General features: G+C 45.6%; 1 protein-coding gene across 1 annotated transcript in view; it reads right to left on the bottom strand.

Moving 5' to 3' along the window:
- LOC126185878 (follistatin-related protein 5-like) overlaps nt 1-22707 on the bottom strand; it is a 566088-nt gene that overhangs the window by 12057 nt on the left and 531324 nt on the right. The window contains exons 13-16 of the mRNA XM_049928165.1: nt 21858-22073; nt 18192-18342; nt 9218-9418; nt 5161-5307 (exon numbers count right to left, since the gene is read on the bottom strand). Coding sequence (XP_049784122.1) covers nt 5161-5307; nt 9218-9418; nt 18192-18342; nt 21858-22073 — 715 coding nt within the window. The remainder of the gene's footprint in view (nt 1-5160; nt 5308-9217; nt 9419-18191; nt 18343-21857; nt 22074-22707) is intronic.

A 22707-nucleotide genomic window follows, 5' to 3' on the forward strand; every position in this document is an offset into this window, starting at 1 on the left:
CACTGGTCCATCAGGTGACATGGTCCTACGAGCAGCCACCAGGAGAATTGGCCTCTGCTAATTGCGGTCTTACTGCCAGCACTGAGTCCAGTGCTGTGGACTTAGCGCCTTCCAGTCGGTGGAACACTTGCGAGTCACTGCCAGTGATGCCAGTGTTCTGTCCTGGAGGGCAGCTGTCAGAGAACGGGGCAGTGCATCCATATGCCCCTGCTTCTTGCAAGGGCTCCTGCTAAGGGCTGTCTTCCTCTGCATTTTGGTAGATCCCTTTTCTGATACCAACATCTACAGGAAGACAACCCTGAGCGCCTGCTCATGCCATTGGAGGTATTCAGCAACAGTACGCCTGCACAGGGGGAGGGGGGGGGGTGCTCAGGTGATTGCACCACCCTGTTCTCCAACAGCTGTTCCCATCCACAGGGCAGAAGGGCAGAAGGCTGGAAGTACGCTCCTCGCAGGTGGCCTACCGGCTGGTAGGTGCCAAATCGTCAGTATCGGACATAGGACCAGCAGCAGATCCACAATTAGTGGAAGGCAGGTCTCATGGTGACTGATTGTAAAACCATATCGCCTTGTGGACCAGCGTAGAGTTCTCCTCGTGGATTGTGGTTGCCAGACTACGTGCCACTCCTTTGACTTAAAAAATGAAGGTTGTTTATACTAGATCGGGGAATACTTGTTTTGTTGCGGCATGGGGTCTGGTCACGTAGGCCACAACAAGTCCGCTGGCCTGGTGTGAAATAACTGGACCATCTAGATCCTGGCATCTTTGCCTTTCTTTTGTGCCGATATTAATTACGCTCGTGTGTCATCCGCTGGCAACCACATGCGGTAACCATTGTGACGCGCCGGCCGCGGTGGCCGTGCGGTTCTGGCGCTGCAGTCCGGAACCGCGAGGTTGCTACGGTCGCAGGTTCGAATCCTGCCTCGGGCATGGGTGCGTCTGATGTCCTTAGGTTAGTTAGGTTTAAGTAGTTCTAAGTTCTAGGGGACTTATGACCTAAGATGTTGAGTCCCATAGTGCTCAGAGCCATTTGAACCATTGTGACGCTTTGGCAGCTGTGCTTGCCACATCAGTTGGTAGCCCTGCTGTAACTGCCCAGCCGTCTGTCATGACTTGCTTCTCTGGCTCCTTGAGTTAGCCGAGGAAGGTGGCTTAGTTTTTAGCCAGTTGCACCAAATGATTTATTTGTGGCATAACAACATCCAAAGACTCTGCAAATCTGAAAACATGATTGTAGTGTGCAGTTAGTGCAGTAAGAATTATTAGTGTGATCTTTCTACACCGAACTATAGCCTCCAGGTATATGGACAAAATACTGTCATCTTTTTTCAGAGAACCAACAACGAATATTTCATGCAGGTCAATGCAAGGGCACACATCGCCAGTGTGTCATTGATAGTTTTACTGGATATTTTTGCTGATATTGAACTTGACTGGCTCGTCCCCCACATCTAAATTCAAGTGATTTTTATATTCAGGTTCTTATGAAACATACGGGTATTCAAACAATCCCCATATATCCAAGAGTTAGAAGACAGTATTCAGCTAGTGATTTCCAGATTTCTGGCAGCAGAAATTCGACAACATGTTCTGAAGCTGTCAGGCTGCTCTTGCCGCAGAGGACCATCGTTTTGAGCATCTGCTGTAAACAACCATCATGCGACAGTTTCAAAGAGGAACGACCTGTGCACATCCCGTGCAAACTGTCGGCAAGTGTTCGCGTCGTGCGTGGAACAGGGTATGAGACTGAGAGCAGAAGGTATGCGATAAATTCAAAACGTGTGCGTATTGTCTCATGCAGTGAGAGCTGTGACACCGTTCAGTACGATATGTTAACGGACGAGGACATTAAGCTCGCCTAGAGCTCGAGAATAGTGAGCTACCTCCTGGCACGGAGTGTCACCTTCCTTTTATTTCCATAATCATCCGTAACAACATAACACTGTGCTGCACTAGCAGTCACTACAGTCATTCTACACTCCTGGAAATTGAAATAAGAACACCGCGAATTCATTGTCCCAGGAAGGGGAAACTTTATTGACACATTCCTGGGGTCAGATACATCACATGATCACACTGACACAACCACAGGCACATAGACACAGGCAACAGAGCATGCACAATGTCGGCACTAGTACAGTGTATATCCACCTTTCGCAGCAATGCAGGCTGCTATTCTCCCATGGAGACGATCGTAGAGATGCTGAATGTAGTCCTGTAGAACGGCTTGCCATGCCATTTCCACCTGGCGCCTCAGTTGGACCAGCGTTCGTGCTGGACGTGCAGACCGCGTGAGACGACGCTTCATCCAGTCCCAAACATGCTCAATGGGGGACAGATCCGGAGATCTTGCTGGCCAGGGTAGTTGACTTACACCTTCTAGAGCACGTTGGGTGGCACGGGATACATGCGGACGTGCATTGTCCTGTTGGAACAGAAAGTTCCCTTGCCGGTCTAGGAATGGTAGAACGATGGGTTCGATGACGGTTTGGATGTACCGTGCACTATTCAGTGTCCCCTCGACGATCACCAGTGGTGTACGGCCAGTGTAGGAGATCGCTCCCCACACCATGATGTCGGGTGTTGGCCCTGTGTGCCTCGGTCGTATGCAGTCCTGATTGTGGTGCTCACCTGCACGGCGCCAAACACGCATACGACCATCATTGGCACCAAGGCAGAAGCGACTCTCATCGCTGAAGACGACACGTCTCCATTCGTCCCTCCATTCACGCCTGTCGCGACACCACTGGAGGCGGGCTGCACGATGTTGGGGCGTGAGCGGAAGACGGCCTAACGGTGTGCGGGACCGTAGCCCAGCTTCATGGAGACGGTTGCGAATGGTCCTCGCCGATACCCCAGGAGCAACAGTGTCCCTAATTTGCTGGGAAGTGGCGGTGCGGTCCCCTACGGCACTGCGTAGGATCCTACGGTCTTGACGTGCATCCGTGCGTCGCTGCGGTCCGGTCCCAGGTCGACGGGCACGTGCACCTTCCGCCGACCACTGGCGACAACATCGATGTACTGTGGAGACCTCACGCCCCACGTGTTGAGCAATTCGGCGGTACGTCCACCCGGCCTCCCGCATGCCCACTATACGCCCTCGCTCAAAGTCCGTCAACTGCACATACGGTTCACGTCCACGCTGTCGCGGCATGCTACCAGTGTTAAAGACTGCGATGGAGCTCCGTATGCCACGGCAAACTGGCTGACACTGACGGCGGTGCACAAATGCTGCGCAGCTAGCGCCATTCGACGGCCAACACCGCGGTTCCTGGTGTGTCCGCTGTGCCGTGCGTGTGATCATTGCTTGTACAGCCCTCTCGCAGTGTCCGGAGCAAGTATGGTGGGTCTGACACACCGGTGTCAATGTGTTCTTTTTTCCATTTCCAGGAGTGTATTTATGCAGTTTCACTTTTGACATATGAAAAACAGTGGCAAATAAGTACCAGAATTAACTCACAATCAGTTTAACAACTCACGCATCAACGTTCTGACAAGAATAAAATACAGAACATTGGAAACGAAACTGAGGATTGTTAAAAGATGATCAGTGTGGGTAGTCCTGACGCGGCTGAAAATGGAAGCAAGACTAAAGAAAAATCAAGACACGTTCATAGGATTTGATGACCTGGAAAAATGTTCGACAACGTGAAGTGTTGTAAGGTGATTGAAATTCTGAGAAATTAGGAGTAGCTATAATAACAAATGGATAATACACACTACGCTCAAGAACGAAGAGAGAACAGTAAGACTGGAAGATGAAGAGCGAAGTGCTCGGATTAAAAAGGGCGGAAGACTGGGATGTAGTCTTTAGGCCCCAGTGTTTAGTATACACATCGGAGCAGCAATGATAGACAAAAAGGAGAAATGTTCACGAATTGGGTTAGAATTATGGGTGGAAGGATATCAATGATAAGGTTCACTGATAACACTGTCATCCTCAGTGAAGGTTGAATGGAATGAACAGTCTAAGAAGTTCAGAACGTGGGCTGAGAGTTCACCGAAGAAAGAAGAAGACAACGAAGAGAAGCAGAAATAAGATTAGTGATGAACTTAAAATCAAAACTGTTGACGAGGAATTAGACGAAGTGAAGGCATCCTGCTACCTTGGAAGCAAAGTAATACATTTTGAACGAAGCAAGGAGGATGTGAATAGCAGATTATCTTATGTATTTCTGACCAAGAGAAGTGTGCTGGTCTTTACCGTCGATCTTAAGATGAGGAAGAAATTTCTAAGATTGTACTTGTGGTGCATAGTATTGTAAGGAAGTGATTCATGATCTATAGGAAATCCGGAGAAGGGGATAATTGAAACGTTTGTGATGTGGTGGCATAGAAAGATGTTGAAAACTATGTAGACTGACAGGAAATTAGGAGTTTCTCCACAGAATCGGAGAGGACTGACGCGAAGGTGGGACAGAATGACAGGGTACGTTTTAGGACAGCGACGAATAACTTTCACAGTGCTAGGGGGGCCGTAGAGGGTAAAAACTGAACGGCAGGATAGAGATTTGAGTATACCCTGCAAATAATTGAGGATTTGATGTGCAAGAGCTGCAATGAGAGGAAGAGATTGAGGTTGGTACTCTATGCTTTGTAATAAGTTCGAAGATTCAGTTATTGTCACAAGGAACTAAACTCTAATGACGAACTCTCGTATGGTGCCTGGGATGACGTAAAAGATACTTGGAGTTTGAAGTCTCGCCCGCAGAGATGTGAGACGTTCGCTGTACTTCCGTAGACACGACAGACAAACTGATGCACAGTTGCTGATGAGACATTAATTGTCTACTACCGTAGATGGGGCCTCCCCGCGAAAAATGCGGTACGACCTTTTCATTTCCAAAAATTAAACGTTTTATCATGATTATTCACGGTGCACGTAAAAGGAATTTGTTTTCATTGAAAACTAAGTTGTGTTAATTGGCTTCAATGTGTCTTTCACTAAGTAATTTGGAAAATCAGAGATAATTTCAAGCACCAGCACACAGTGAAAAGCAATTTACTCACTCAACTGATATTGTATCACATGTCTTGAACTTTATTCACATTAAATCGTACGTGTAGTAGAGTTTTACTAGGAGCTTAGAAATACGCACTATGCAGTAGCTGAGATGTTACAATAAAACTCGGAATTGACTTAGTGCAGTCGTACTCACCTGTCAGTAGGTTGAGGAAGAGTATGTCTTCCTTATCGGTGGCGCTGGCGTACAGATCGTAGCCGTGAGTCGTCTGCGATGGGTAGAAGGTGATGTCGCTGATGTTCAGCGTCGTCTTCACGTCGAACATAAACTTCAGTCCATTCTCTGAAAATAATTGCAACGAATTATCAGTTCTTGTGATCATTTTAACGACTCAGCAAGGGAGACGTCAGGAGAAGACTGGTCCAGATGAAATAAGTTGCACTTAAGCAAAAGCTCTGCTGGTGCCAATACTGATATGGGATTAAGGAAGTCGTTCATGAAAGTGTACGTTTAAAGCATAGCGTTGAATGTATGTGAAAAATGACGGCAAACCATGAGAGCCGAAAAAAATGGAAGTTATCAAACGAAGGAAGTGACGAGACAAAAGACGATACCAGAAGGTAATAGCGTGCCGTGCGACACAGCCTTCGTCTCCCGAGAACCCACGACGTGGCGACACGGAACCGAAGGGGCTGAAAACTATCATCATCTGTGTGATGGTGGACGTACGTACGATCTAGACGAGACAGGAATCATGTGTGGACCGCTGCGCGTCGAGGCGCCTAGCCGAGAACTGTCGCTTTTAGCATGGTTGTGGCACATCAGGGGCGACGGATAACACAGTGGCCTGTTTCGTTTGCTGTGTGCAATCTTTAAGCTGGCGATAGGCGGCAGTTGCTTGCGGTGAGATTGTACCGAAGTGTTCCATCTATGTGGAAGGACACGTGGAGGTATGCGGGAGATCAAGCTATACACATGTCGTTTGAATTCTGTTGCTGTGTGGAGTGTTGAAAGGTGGGACCACCGATCGGACTTCATACTTTTATATTAAGATTCTAGGCTGATAGGATTTTGTAGTGTTGCCATGTACTGTGTCTTATTTAAATGTGTAGCTTTTGTACGGTGTATTAATATAGCCAATAAGCAAATGGGGTACAATTTAATTGTGGTAAAAGTAAAATCAAGAGGTTCTCGTTAAATCACAAAGAAAGATTGGTTTTCAGTAAGCCTTTCAGTTCCAAAGCAAATTTGATTTCTTGAAGTGAAAATTGTAGATCGTTTGCTTGTCTTCACTCCACTTCCACTCCATAGCGTGATCATTGTTCTACCATTATAATAAGTAGCATAGATATTGAAATAAATATATTGAAAACTGACAATAACGGAGAAGAGATTAGAGGAAATCTGGCAGTGCGATGAAAATTAATTAATTTCGCACTGAAAGTAGCAGTAGACCGAAAAAAGTTTAGGTCAGGAGATTTTGGATGGAAGAGATGGGCAGGTATCAAAATGTTAGGAGGATGTAGGAGCTGATGAAGGGTAGTTCCAATATCTGATAGCTTATGGTCCTAATTTGTTTAATAAAGATCGAGAAGAGACAATGGTTAAAGATCATGCCAATCCTGTAGAGGAAAGACCATTAAAATCTCAGGCCAGTCACCATGATTTAGGTTTCCTTTGGCATCTTCAAATTACCTGAGGGCACTTGCGGAATAGTTACTTCAAGAAGGCCAGTTTTTTCCACTGTGCTTCTTCAGTTCGCGGGTTCTGTCTCTAACGACCACAGCATTTTTAACTTATTATGTATTTTAAACACGAATCGCGTGGGTGTAGAAGGTGTTCAATCAACACACATACAGTCAGACAAACAACAAGTGAAAACGAAAACAGAAAAAATGTGACAACACTTTTAAAAACAAATTACATTGTTATACGCAGAAAACGGCAGCTGAATTGTTATTTACCATGTCACGAACCACAGTGATTACATGAAAAGGTAGAGTCTTTTAAACAGTTTTCCACATATGGAAACGCTGCGTGGTTTGCAAATAATGGAATTACTGTAAGTCAGTTTCTACTTTATTGTTAAAGAAACTTTGATGAACTGTTTTAAATCTATAACCAACATGTGACAACGAAAATATCATGTAATATTCAAAGAGACACACTGAAGATACTTTATTAAATACGCGAAACTTGTCTGTGTCCATTAATAAAGTAAAAAAAAGTATTGTACAGCATACAAAAGGGGGTGGTAACCACTGCGAATTATATTAATGGTCACCACAAGAAACTTGTTTTATAGTTGTCTCCAGTCGATACTAGTATAATTTGTACGGCCAAAAATTATCTCTCGTAGACATACATTCGTATTTTAAAAAATATGTTTGTTTATTTGACTTTTAATTTCCCGCTAAAAAGGTCGCATGGACGTCATTAGTGAGTAAGCTACCTTGTGAGACGTGAATAAAGTTGTCTGAAACTTACTTCATTTTGCCGTGCTAAAAAAAGGTCAACAGTCTGCGTCCAGCGACAGAAAAAAAAATAAAAGGTTCAGGTTAGGGTAAAATAAATGTAAATAGGCTGTTTAGGTTTTTATGTTGGTAACGGCGCGTAGTGCTCTGTATGAAAATCGCTGTGTGCGCTGTGTGCAGTCTGTGGCTGGTTGGACTCATTGTTGGAATATTCGCTTGTGTAGTGTTGGTCAGTTGGATGTCAACAGCGCGTAGCGTTGGTCAGTTGGAGGTGAGCCGCGAGCCGTGGTGGATGTGGGGAGACAGATGCCAGAGTTTTGAGAGGTTACTATGAACGGACGATCTGGACGTGTGTCCGCCAGAAAAAGGAAATTTGTAAGACTGGATGTCATGAACTGGTATATATATATATTGTGACTTTTGGATACTATTAAGGTAAATACATTGTTTGTTCACTATCAAAATCTTTCATTTGCTAACTATGCCTATCAGTAGTTAGTGCCTTCAGTAGTTAGCATCTTTTATTTAGCTGGCAGTATTGGCGCTCACTGTACTGCACTAGTTCGAGTAACGAAGATTTTTGTGAGGTAAGTGATTCATGAAAGGTGTAGGTTATTGTTAGTCAGAGCCATTCGTTAGTAGGGATTATTGAATGTCAGATTGCGTTACGTTAAAATATTGTGTGCCAGTTTTGTGATAATCAGAATAAGTAAAGAGAAAACTGTGTGAGTACGTTGAGTTTTCCTCAGATGTTTCAGTATCAAATAACGTAGAAGTTTACCAGCACAGTCATGGATAACTTTCGAAGGAGACGTTTCATAAGGTATGGAAGAAACTAGCCTTTTGCGAAACGGACTCAGTTCAGGCAGCCAAAATTCCACTAAGCAATCTTTTGGCTATTTTGACAACTGAACAATTCGACGTGGTGAAGTGTGCAGTTTGGAAGATACGAGGGCAGTTCAATAAGTAATGCAACACATTTTTTTTCTGAAACAGGGGTTGTTTTATTCAGCATTGAAATACACCAGGTTATTCCCCAATCTTTTAGCTACACAACACTATTTTTCAACGTAATCTCCATTCAATGCTACGGCCTGTGTTCGCACGCTCCGCCATTGCAGGAGTCACAGCTGTGCACGGCCGGCCCGCACGCGGGAGATCAGACAGTCTTGCTTGACCTTGCGGCGATGATGACACACGCTTTGCCCAACGACTCACCGTGCTTTTGTCCGCTGCCAGATCACCGTAGACGTTCTGCAAGCGCCTATGAGTATCTGAGATGCCCTGGTTTTCCACCAAAAGAAACTCGATCACTGCCCGTTGTTTGCAACGCACATCCGTTACAGACGCCATTTTAACAGCTCCGTACAGCGCTGCCACCTGTCGGAAGTCAATGAAACTATACGAGACGAAGCGGGAATGTTTGAAAATATTCCACAAGAAATTTCCGGTTTTTTCAACCAAAATTGGCCCAGAAAAAAATGTGTTGCATTACTTATTGAACTGCCCGTAAATGATTACTTCTGTCAGCTGCCGACTGAAAAAAATGAAACGAATAAGACCAACTAATCAATTACGTCTAGGTCTTTCCATACTCTGAGAGGGCGCGCACTATGGCATTGGAAACAAAAACTTTTTGTCTGAAGAGAGTGTGGCGTTGCCTGTAAATTGCCATTCGAATGTTCCACACAAATACTGAGCAATGTGTAACTGCTGCAGCGCCTCCCTCGGCAGCACGGGTGATGCGTAGCAGAGGAGTAGAGGAGTAGTGGGCTCACCGGTGACGCGCTGCACGACGAGCGTGACGCCGTCGCGGCCGTGGTCTACGGTGACGACGGCGCGGCTGTCCGGGGCAACTGTGGGTCGGCCGAGCAGCGCGGGCTTGCGCGCCAGCACCGCGTCCGACAGGTGGTCCAGCAGCACCTGGCCCGCGGCGCGACCCGTCACCGGCTCCTCGCACTCCAGGATCGCGTACCCGTCTGCCGGCAGGACACACGACGATTGGCAAAGACATGACTTGGGATGTACACTGAAGCGCCAAAGAAACTGGTACAGGCACGTGTATTCAAATACACAGATATGTAAACAGGCAGAATACGATGCTGCGGTCGGCAACGTCTACATACACTACTGGCTATTAAAACTGCTACACCACGACTACGACATGCTACAGACCCGAAATTTAACCGATAGGAAGAAGATGCTGTGATATGCATATGATTAGCTTTTCAGAGCGTTCACACAAGGTTGGCGCCGGTGGCGACACCTACAACGTGCTGACATGAGGAAAGTTTCCAATTGATTTCTCATACACAAACACCAGTTGACCGCCGTTGCCTGGTGAAACGTTGTTGTGATGCCTTGTGTAAGGAGGAGAAATGCGTGCCATCACGTTTTCGACTTTGATAAAGGTCGGATTGTAGCCTATCGCGATTGCGGTTTCTCGTATCGCGACATTGCTGCTCGCGTTGGTCGAGATCCAATGACTGTTAGCAGAATATGGAATCGGTGGGTTCAGGAGGGTAATACGGAACGCCGTGCTGGATCCCAACGGCCTCGTATCACTCGCAGTCGAGATGACAGGCATCTTATCCGCATGGCTGTAACGGATCGTGCAGCCACGTCTCGACCCCCGAGTCAACAGATGGGGACGTTTGCAAGACAACAACCTTCTGCACGAACAGTTCGACGACGTTTGCAGCAGCATGGACTATCAGCTCGGAGACCGTGGCTGCGGTTACCCTTGACGCTGCATCACAGATAGGAGCGCCTGCGATGGTGTATCCACGACGAACCTGGGTGCACGAATGGCAAAACGTCATTTTTTCGGATGAATCCCGGTTCTGTTTACAGCATCATGATGGTCGCATCCGTGTTTCGCGACATCGCGGTGAACGCACATTGGAAGGGTGCGTTCGTCATCGCCATACTAGCGTATCACCCGGCGTGATGGTATGGGGAGCCATTGGTTACACGTCTCGCTCACCTCTTGTTCGCATTGATGCACTTTGAACAGTGGACGTTACATTTCAGGTGTGTTACGACCCGTGGCTCTACTCTTCATTCGATCCCTGCGAAACCCTACATTTCAGCAGGATAATGCACGATCGCATGTTGCAGGTCCTGGCCAGCACATTCTCCAGATCTCTCACCAACTGAAAACGTCTGGTCAATGGTGGCCGAGCAACTGACTCGTCACAATACGCCAGTCACTACTCTTGATGAACTGCGGTATCGCGTTGAAGCTGCATGGGCAGCTGTACCTGTACACGCCATCCAAGCTCTGTTTGACTCAATGCCTAGGCGTATCAAGGCCATTATTACCGCCAGATTGGTTGTTCTGGGTACTGATTTCTCGGGATCTATGCACCCACATTGCGTGAAAATGTATTCACACGTCAGTTCTAGTATAATATATTTATCCAATGAATACTCGTTTATCATATGCATTTCTTCTTGGTGTAGCAATTTTAATGGACAGTAGTGTACAACAAGTGTCTCGCAAAGTTGTTAGATCGGTTACTGCTGCTACTATGGCAGATTTTCAATATTTAAGTGAGTTTGAATGTGATGTTATAGTCTGCACACGGGCTGTGGGACACAGTATCTCCGAGGTAGCGATGAAGTGGGGATTTTCCCGTACGACAATTTCACGAGTGTACCGTCAATATCAGGAATCGGCAAAACATTAAATCTCCGACACTGATGCGGTCGGAAAAGATCCTACACGAACGGGACCAACGGTGACGGAAGAGAATCGTTCAGCGTGTCACAAGTGCAACCCTTCCGCAAATTGCTGCAGGTTTCAGTGCTGGGCCATTATTAGTATAGCTTTCGGAGGTGAAGGCCAACACGTGTACCCTTGATGACTGCACGACACAAAGCCTTATGCCTCGCCTGTCAACACCAACATTTGACTCTTGATGACTGGAAACATGTTGCCAGGCCGGAAGAGTCCTGTTTCAAATTGTATCGAGTGGATGGACGTGTACTGGTATGGAGACAACCTCATGAATCCATGGACATTGCATACAACAGCGGACTGCTCAAACTGGTGGAAGCTCTTTAATGGTGTGTGGCGTGTGCAGTTGGAGTGATATGGGACCCCTGATACGTCTACATACGATTCTGCCAGGTGACATGTACGTAAGCATCCTGTCTGATCACCTGCATCCATTCACGTCCATTGTGCATTCCGGCGGACTTGGGCAATTCCAGCAGGATAATGCGACACCCCACACCCCCAGACTAGCTACATAGTGGCTTCGGGAACTCTCTTCTGAGCTTAAACAATTCCGCTGACCACCAAACTCCTCAGACATGAACGTTATTGAGCATATCTGGGACACCTTGCAGCATGCTGTTCAGAAGAGGTCTCCACTCCCTCGTACTCTTACGGATCTATGCACAGTCCTGGAGGATTCATGGTGTCAATTGCATCCAGCACTACTTCAGACGTTAGTTGCGGAACTTCTGCGTGGTCCTGGGTCCCTACACGATATTAGGCAGATGTACCAGTTTCTTTGGCTTCTCTTCGTAAATTATTTAAATATAAAATTCATCATGTATATGCTAATTAATGCGTATCTGGCCATAATTTTTTATGAAAAATGTACGTCCTCTTCTTTCTAATTGTATTTGACATGCCTTTCGAATATAAATTCTTAATTATCAATATTTTATAAAACGTATTTAATAAATATGTTTTAAATTTAAGAAAACATAATAACTTTATTAACAAGTCTTTTATAAAATATAGATAATTAATAATTCATATTTACAATGCATGTGATATGTAATTAGGAAGGAGAAGAGGTGCATTTTTCATAAGAGATAATGATTAGATATGTGTTAATTAGTAAGTATTTGATAAGTTTTACAGGTAAGTGACGTAGTTATTCGAATTGAACGAAAGAAATAAAACGGGATAGAGCACAATAGCAAACTTCGAACCAGCGATTCACTGAGATGTTCAGTTTCCGAGCGGCTGCGTGAGCCACGCAGCCCATCGTGAAAAATAAACTTAACTTTAGGGAATTAAACTTCTTCGGAAAACATGAAAGTCAATTTTGTCGAGAATTTTTGAGAGATGCATCAAACGGCTTTTCAGGTTTGATATTTGAGTTTTGGCTTTCAGGTACTCTACGAGTAATGTAAAACATTACAGAATTCCGATTGCTGTCTGGTCTCCTTGATAGTGAGGAAAAAATGACAGAGAGCAAGATGTGAGCCTGTTCCCTCGAAACTTGTAGTTCAACAAAAAGGAACAATATCACGTGCTTCATTGCAGTAACTCTAAGTACACTCCTGGAAATGGAAAAAAGAACACATTGACACCGGTGTGTCAGACCCACCATACTTGCTCCGGACACTGCGAGAGGGCTGTACAAGCAATGATCACACGCACGGCACAGCGGACACACCAGGAACCGCGGTGTTGGCCGTCGAATGGCGCTAGCTGCGCAACATTTGTGCACCGCCGCCGTCAGTGTCAGCCAGTTTGCCGTGGAATACGGAGCTCCATCGCAGTCTTTAACACTGGTAGCATGCCGCGACAGCGTGGACGTGAACCGTATGTGCAGTTGACGGACTTTGAGCGAGGGCGTATAGTGGGCATGTGGGACCCCGGGTGGACGTACTGCCGAATTGCTCAACACGTGGGGCGTGAGGCCTCCACAGTACATCGATGTTGTCGCCAGTGGTCGGCGGAAGGTGCACGTGCCCGTCGACCTGGGACCGGACCGCAGCGACGCACGGATGCACGCCAAGACCGTAGGATCCTACGCAGTGCCGTAGGGGACCACACCGCCACTTCCCAGCAAATTAGGGACACTGTTGCTCCTGGGGTATCGGCGAGGACCATTCGCAACCGTCTCCATGAAGCTGGGCTACGGTCCCGCACACCGTTAGGCCGTTTTCCGCTCACGCCCCAACATCGTGCAGCCCGCCTCCAGTGGTGTCGCGACAGGCGTGAATGGAGGGACGAATGGAGACGTGTCGTCTTCAGCGATGAGAGTCGCTTCTGCCTTGGTGCCAATGATGGTCGTATGCGTGTTTGGCGCCGTGCAGGTGAGCGCCACAATCAGGACTGCATACGACCGAGGCACACAGGGCCAACACCCGGCATCATGGTGTGGGGAGCGATCTCCTGCACTGGCCGTACACCACTGGTGATCGTCGAGGGGACACTGAATAGTGCACGGTACATCCAAACCGTCATCGAACCCATCGTTCTACCATTCCTAGACCGGCAAGGGAACTTTCTGTTCCAACAGGACAATGCACGTCCGCATGTATCCCGTGCCACACAACGTGCTCTAGAAGGTGTAAGTCAACTACCCTGGCCAGCAAGATCTCCGGATTTGTCCCCCATTGAGCATGTTTGGGACTGGATGAAGCGTCGTCTCACGCGGTCTGCACGTCCAGCACGAACGCTGGTCCAACTGAGGCGCCAGGTGGAAATGGCATGGCAAGCCGTTCCACAGGACTACATCCAGCATCCCTACGATCGTCTCCATGGGAGAATAGCAGCCTGCATTGCTGCGAAAGGTGGATATACACTGTACTAGTGCCGACATTGTGCATGCTCTGTTGCCTGTGTCTATGTGCCTGTGGTTCTGTCAGTGTGATCATGTGATGTATCTGACCCCAGGAATGTGTCAATAAAGTTTCCCCTTCCTGGGACAATGAATTCACGGTGTTCTTATTTCAATTTCCAGGAGTGTATTAGTCAGGTGTATAAGTCAAGGGGGAAACATCCTGCACACGAGATCGTCTCCTTATTATGATATCCATTCAAACCTGTGTAGCCGAAATGTGTATGTGATCCTGAAGGCTGTATCAGAATTTGTAGCATACTGCGTGACAGACTACACTGTTGGTACTAACTGTTGCGTGACTGTTTATTCTATACTTCACTAATCGGTGACATCTCTGATGAATGGCGGAGAAAGGAAGAAATAAGTTGTGGATCTGTAGTAAGACATCGTTATTGTAAATACCACATAGTTGCAAGTCCTTATGTTAGAATGTAGTATGAAGATTGCATGAATTGACTAATGTTACATCTTTTCTTCACACCCTTGGCGATACATTGTGAACTGTTCTTATCCTGACTGTAAGTGAATCAGGTCTTAGGAAAACCTTCCGCTCATTTTTCATGTAGTCATCTTTTTGATCAATGAACTTTGAGCAACGTTTTACCACTGAATAGATTCCATCAACCTAGTGTTAATGTGGAATGCCAGAAAAATATCGCTCTTAGTTGGACTCCACACATTTCGTTGGTCTCATCTTCACTTCAAGACTGGTTTGATTCAGTTCTCCACAGTAGTCCATCTTGTGCAAGCCTTTTCTTTCCTGCATAACTACTGCAACCCTCGTCCATTTGAACTTGCTTATTGTACCAATTGTCAAGCCGAAATCTGTCTGTAATTATGTAGCTCCCTTTATCAATTGACTAAATTCTTGATGTCTCAGATTGTGCCTCATTAATAGGTCCCTTCTTTTAGTTAAGTTATGCCATGAACTTTTTCTTCTTCCCATTTCTTTTTCTTCTCCCCAGTTCTACTCACTGTCTCTTCGATGTACCCAAGTTATCATAAGCGTTCTTTTATAGGACGAAATGTTTTGCAGGTTAAGATCTCCTTACATATGCGAATGGATGACATTCAGAAGATAGTAAATCTGTTGATTACCGTCTATGCTTCACCAATTAGTTATTCAGATCCCTATTTTCCATTGTCAGTGGATCTTTGTGGCACTGATGAAAGATGATTTTCTTAAATCGCAATTGGATCCCCTTTTCACGATTTCTTCCATCGAATCAGGTTAGAACACCTGCATATTATTCACTAGTTATTATTTTAGTCTTTTCAGGATGGACCTAAGTCTCATGTAGGGAAACAAAACGGCACACAAGATCTCTTGAAGTCTTCTAAAACCGTTCAAACATCGCTAAAGAGTTGATTTCGCAAGTGCCTTTGCTCAGTATTCAACAAATGCGGTAACCTGTCTTGAAAAAAGCTTTATCATAGCTAATTACCCTGAAAATGTGTTTCTCTCTTTCATTTAGCACACTTATGGTATCATCTGTATCACACATCTTCACTCTCTGTACATTCAATACCATACTGCACAAGCTCTCTGCTTTTCGTATGTGAAAATATATATAGTTACAGGCACTATTCAAATGGATTATCTTGAAGAGCACGACCACTTTGAACTGAGCCATTTGAATCTGAGGGTTGGAAATAACGGAACAAACTGATAATAAGTCTTTTACTAACTTTGGATGATTTACAGTATCGATAAACTTGGAAAGTGATTACAGAACTATCGGCCATAACACGTTGGCACAAAATTTCGTTGACAAGGACGTCGGCTATATTCCAGGGTGATAACTTCCCAGTTTGCCCTCCTACCTTTCAGTAAGACAGTGCAGACCCTGCTCCACTCTGCATTATCAGCAATCAAATGAGATAAACGCATGCGATTTAAACAAATAATTTTGAGGTGTATAATTAGAGTTTGAGGATTGGGAATTCTGTAAAGTATGTAACATATTCACGTGCGCGTTCATAAACTGTTGTTTCAGATTGTTCAGATTTGCCACATTCTGAAAGCACAGTTATAGCTAGATGTTCGAATGTTTGAAGCCACATTACGAGTATTGTGGTACAACATAAAAAGTCGATATAATTCCCAACAACGTATCAAGAACTGTTGGATAGCTGAAAGTCTAATCATACAGTATAGGTGTAACAGTCATGTTTCAGCTCCTTCACAGTGTTCTGAATTGTATGCAGTCTACTATACAGTGTTTTAGGAGTCTAGTTACCGATATTGTGATCATCGGTATCCTAACATGTGCCCACTTCAGTGTGTTAGTTGTTTTTTCTATTCGTCTAACAGTCTTCCCCCAAACACATCACATAATTTACTATCTGATGTTTTCCGCACGGTCGTAACTATCCTGTGAAGTGGACTATACCCGTCAGTATAGATAATCCGTCTTGCGTCCAAGTGTGTTTCGCGTCCACCTGTCCACACTTCAGAACCTGACCTGTTTCCGAGGGGAAAATAAGCATTGATGGTCAGTTTCTGCCACACGTATTTGGAAGTTCTGTCTCTCTTTTTCTCTCTCCCTCGTGGAGGACCAGAACGAAATAGAATTTTTTTAAAGAAAATTCCACCAGTTGACTACTAATTGTTCATTTATTTTACTCAATCTCTCTCTCTTCCTACGTCTCGAAAGTCACAACTGTACCGACAGTCCACCGTACTGTTGATAGGCGTCACCGGTTGCGGATATGGAGGAGCATGTGATCAGCATACCGGTCTCTCCGGCCGGCCACCGTGACCGAGAGGCTCTAGGCGCTTCAGTCCGGAACCGCGCTGTTGCTGCGGTCGCAGGTTCGAATCCTGCCTCGGGCATGGATGTGTGTGATGTCCTTAGGTTAGTTAGGTTTAAGTAGTTCTAAGTTCTAGGGGATTGATGACCTCAGATATAAAGTCCCATAGTGCTCAGAGCCATTTGAACCGGTCTCCCGGTCGTTGTCAGTTTTCGTGAGCGGAGCCAATAATTTTTCAAACAAGTAGCTCCTCAATTTGCGTGACAACGGCTGAGTGCGTCCCTCTTGCCAACAGGACTCAGCAGACGATGACGGTCACGCATGTAAATGCTGGCCAAGCCCGACAGCGCTTAACTTCTTAGTTCAAATGGTTCAAATGGCTCTAAGCACTATGGGACTTAACATCTCATCAGTCCCCTACATTTAGAACTACTTAAACCTAGCTAAGGACATCACACACACCCATGCCCAAGGCAAGATTCGAACCTGCGACCGCAGAGGCAGCACGGTTCCGGACTGAAGCTCCTAGAACCGCTCGGCCAAAGAGGCCGGCTAACTCCGTAGTTGCCAGTGTGGCGAGGCCTTGACACTTGGAGGAACCAACCAATCTAAAAACATGCTACTCGTAATAGCCATAATTGTCAGTCTGAAAGTGAAGTAAATACTGGTTCAAATGGTTCTGAGCACTATGGGACTTAACAACCGATGTCATCAGTCCCCCAGAACTTAGAACTACTTCAGCTACTTTAAAACTACTTAAACCTAACTAAGAACATCACACACATTCATGCCCAAGGCAGGATTCGAACCTGCGACCGTAGAGGTCGTGCGGTTTCAGACTGATGCGCCTAGAACCACTCGGCCACATCGGCCGGCTAAATACTGATGTAAGAACTTTTAGCATTGCAGCGCGTCAGCAATCGTGAATAATTTAATGATTATAAAGAACCCGCCTCGATTGCAAATAGAAACCAGATGCTGACCTAGGCTTCGGCGCGGATAACCACGCCTTCTTCGGAACAAACTAAAACTACTGCCTCTTTAGGCAGTTTGTAGGTTTAGGTTGTAGTTTTAAGTTTCGGCGAGGATAACCATGCCTTCTTCGGAACAAACTAAAACTACTGCCTCTTTAGGCAGTTGCTCCGAAGAAGGCGTGGTTATCCGCGCCGAAACCTAGGTCAACATCTGGTTTGTATTTGCAATCGAGGCTGATTCTTTACAATCGTTATACTGGTGTAATGTTATTCAGTACACTGTAAGTCAGTCATTCATGGAAATTTCTAGGCTTATACCCCTAATACCCCTTATATTCTGCTAAGTATTTTTTACTGTGGTGACTACCTGGAGCTGAAAACAAAACGAGTGATTTCGGTTTTGGCATAATGTAACGACAACTTACACAGTGCGGAGAACTCGATGTGCCTGGGCACGCAGTTGTAGGGCGTGAGGTCGATGCTGCGGATGTAGCGCATGGTGGCCAGGTCCAGCTTGTACAGGCCGCGCTGGTTCGTGTGCGTCACGTACGCGTACTTGAACAGCTGGTTCATGTCCTGTGGAACACGTGGAAGGCGCCGATTACAACTTCTGGAGGTGAAGCAACAAGAAAAATTACACATGATTGTCTGTAAGGGTGACGACATTCCCTTGGAACTTCTGATATGCTTGGAACAAGGCACAACAAAACTGTTCCATCTGGTGTGCAAGATGTACGAGACACGCATAAAACCCACAGTCTTCACAAGAATGTAATAATTCCAGTTCCGAAGAAATGTTATGAATATTACCGAACTACCAGTTTAATAAGTCGTAGTTGCAAAATACTAACACTAATTCTTTACAGAAGAATGGAAAAACTGGAAGAAGCCGGCGTCGGGGAAGATGACTTTGGGTGTCGAAGAAATGTAGGAATACTCTGGGGAATACTGACCCTACGACTCATCCAGAATACACGCTAAGGAAAGGAAACATAAGTTTAAACCATTTCTAGACTCAGAGAAAGCCTTTGACCATGCTGACAGGAATACAGTCTTTGAAATTCTGAAGGTAGCGGGGATCAAATACAGAGTGCAAAAGGTCATGTACAACTTATACAGAAATCAGACTGCATTTACAGGACTCGAAGGACATGAAAGGGAACTGTAGTTGAGATGGGATGTACACTGACCAAGCAGCAACCGAAACACAATTTTGGCGACGGAATTAAAATTCAGGTAGAAGAAAAACAATGACATTATAATTTTTTCGCTGACAGCAAATGACTAGGAAGAGCTTTCGAACGGAATGGGCATTGATCTTGAAAGGAGGATGTGAGATGCACACCTACAAAAGCAAAAGAAGAGTAGTAAAACGTAGTCGAATTAAATCAGGCGATGTTCATGGAATTAGATTGGGAAATGAAGCACTAAAATTAGTAGAGGTGTTTCAGTAGTTGTGCGATAAAACAACTGATGATGGCCGAAGCAGACAGGATATAAAATGTGGACTTGCAATGAGAAGAAAAGCGTTTGTGGAGAAATTTTTGACATCGTATATGAGTTTAGGTGTTACGAAGTCTTTTCTACAAGTGTTTGTTTGGAGCTTAGTCTTTATGGAAGTGAAACGTGGGCGATAAGGAGTCTGGACGAGAAGAAAATAGAAGCTATTGAAATGTGCTTCTATAGAAGAATGCTGAGGATTAGATGGCTGGATCACGTAAGCGATGAGGAGGTACTGAAAAAAAACAGAATAGAAAAGAAATTTGTGGCATAACTTGACTAAACTTAGTTGGTGGCATGCATTCCGATACGTCAAGAAGTCAACAATTTAGTATTAGACGGAGTGTGTGGGGTAAAAATTGCAGGGGGAGACAAGAGGAATATATTAAGCAGGTTCATGTAGATGTCTATTGCAATAGTTGTCTGAAGCTGAAGAGGCTTGCACAGGGTAGCGTGGTGCGGAGAACTGCATCAAACCAGTCTTCAGATTGAAGGCCACAGCAACAACAGTATGGGTGAAAATGCTTACTAAAAGCGCATAACGCATTATAATGCTAGTAGGATATCTTTTACATTGAAAGTCGTTCTCAGTAAACTGCTGCCTGACATGCTAAGTGTACTGCGTGTCAATATTACCCATATATCTTCCCATTCTTTCACTGTGTGCACAAGAAGAATGATTCCTTATGTCCGGCTTTCTCTGTTGTCATCTGATTTTAATACTACGATCCGTGCACAATACGTACAAACGGTTGAGTGTCACAACGTCTTTTGGAGCAGGTCACCAAAATTCCAAAATTTCTGTAGTGTTCTTTTTTGGGCTACGCAGTGCCTTTTTACGGACGTTCCAGTGAAATATATAGTGCATAAAGTTGCCCTTTCATAGGGTTCAAAAGAACCCGTCGCTAACTCCACATTCCGAGTCGTGCCGGGAGATGAATGTCAAGACGTGCATCACGTCATCTGTGAATAGTTCACCCCTCCACTGTGTCCCCGCAGTGATTCACGGCCCAGCGTTTGCCCTTGCCACGAACAGACTGACCAGCTTGTTACATTTTTCATTATTCTAATGGTTGAACCGAAGCATTTTGAAGACATCACTGACTATGGTGGTTTATCGCTGGTCTTATACCAAATACATGTTAGGGCGCTCGAACTGCCTTCCACACTTTCAGACACTACACACAGCAACTGACCCAGCCGTCACCGCTTACTCCACTATTTGGATTGCCCTTCTGCCATCAGATACAGACAGTGACGCACAACCTTCAAGTTACGGCGGTGTTGCCACTACTTTTTATCCAACCCCTGTACATCACTTTACTAGCCATGCCGCCCTAACGCACCGCTCGGCACTTTGCCAACACTCTCCTACTAGAGGGAAGGTAAGATAAGATAAGGCAAAGGTTCATACGCAGTAGTCTTACAATGACATTGTCGTAAGAGGAGGCAAGTGTTGAGAATTTGGTGCATCCTCAAGAAGGCAGGCAAGGGCTTACGACGTTAAACGAGAAGAGGGAAGAGAAGAATGGAGGACAAAAAAGGGCACAGCCGTCATACAATTATTCAAATATTTTTGGGAACCATTACATAGTAAAGGTATTTCATTTCAGCACGACCCCACTAGGCGGTATACAGGGTGATTCAAAAAGAATACAACAACTTTAAAAATGTGTATTTAAAGAAAGAAACATAATATAACCTTCTGTTATACATCATTACAAAGAGTATTTAAAAAGGTTTCTTTTCACTCAAAAACAAGATTAAAGATGTTCAATATGGCCCCCTCCAGACACTCGAGCAATATCAACCCGATACTCCAACTCGTTCCACACTCTCGGTAGCATATCAGGCGTAACAGTTTGGATAGCTGCTGTTATTTCTCGTTTCAAATCATCAATGGTGGCTGGGAGAGGTGGCCGAAACACCATATCCTTAACATACCCCCATAAGAAAAAATCGCAGGGGGTAAGATCACGGCTTCTTGGAGGCCAGTGATGAAGTGCTCTGTCACGGGCTGCCTGGCGGCCGATCCATCGCCTCGTGTAGTTGACGTTCAGGTAGTTACGGACAGGTAAGTGCCAATGTGGTGGCGCTCCATCCTACTGAAATATGAATTGTTGTGCTTCTTGTTCGAGCTGAGGGAACAGCCAATTCTCTAACATCTCCAGATACTGTAGTCCAGCACCTTCGAAGAAAAAGGGACCAAAAACTTTATTGGCTGAAATGGCACAGAAAACGTTCACCTTAGGCGAGTCACGTTCATACTGAGTTGTTTCCCGCGGATTCTCAGTGACCCATATGCCGTACTCAATAACACAAAAAGCTTTCTGTTGAGCGGTCGCCATCTTAGCATCAACTGACGCTGACGCCTAGTCAACAGCACCTCAAGCGAACAAATGTACAACTAAATGAAACTTTATAGCTCCCTTAATTCGCCGACAGATAGTGCTTAGCTCTGCCTTTTGTCGTTGCAGAGTTTTAAATTCCTAAAGTTGTGGTATTCTTTTTGAATCACCCTGTAGAATACGCATGGGTCAGCCCCAAGTGTTGACTGGAGTCGAAAGTGAGAGACGTGAGGGAAGACGTACCTGCACCGGTGGCATGAAGAGTCCGCTGACGAGGTCGAACTGTCCGTCTATGGGCTCCGGGTGGACGGTGTGGTGCTTGCGCTTCTGCGCGGCGTCGCGGATCACCTGCACCGTCTTGACGCCGCGGTCGCGCTCCGACCTCCAGTTGAGGACCCACACCTGGTCCAGGTGCGGCACGTAGTGCAGCTCCACCGGCATCTTGTCCGTCGTCACCACCTGCCGGCGAGGCAGGCTGCTCGGTTAATACGAGTCATCAATCACAGAAACAGCACGTAGCAATCATTAGAGATTAATGATATCCATGACGTAGAGAGTTCTGACTTTGTTGGACAGCGTCGGAATGGCCAATGGGGTTCAAATGGTTAAAATGGGTCTGAGCACTATGGGACTTAACATCTGAGGTCATCAATCCCCTGGAACTTAGAACTACTTAAACCTAACTCACCTAAGGACATCATACACATCCACGCCCGAGGCAGGATTCGAACGTGCGACCGTAGCGCTCGCGCGATTCCAAACTGAAGCGCGTAGAACCGGTCGGCCACACCGGCAGGCCTCTAATGGGGAAAGCATTTCCCAATAACTTTTGGTCCTTCTTCAAGACATCCTCTACTATAGAGGCTACTGAGGACACCTTGACGAAAAACTTGGAAGATATTGGGAAATACTTTTGCAGTTGGAGATTGCAACTCAGTGCGACAAAGAAGAAGTCTCTACTTTCCGCCTCAACGACGCGTTAACCAACAGGCAACTCAGTATTTACTTTGAGAACAAACCGCTTTCCCACAATCGATATGCAAAATATCTAGACCACTGAGCTTCAAGGGTCATCTGTCAAAGACAGCCGTCA

This window comes from Schistocerca cancellata, chromosome 1, assembly GCF_023864275.1.
Source record: "Schistocerca cancellata isolate TAMUIC-IGC-003103 chromosome 1, iqSchCanc2.1, whole genome shotgun sequence".
Classification (NCBI taxonomy): Eukaryota; Metazoa; Arthropoda; class Insecta; order Orthoptera; family Acrididae; genus Schistocerca; species Schistocerca cancellata.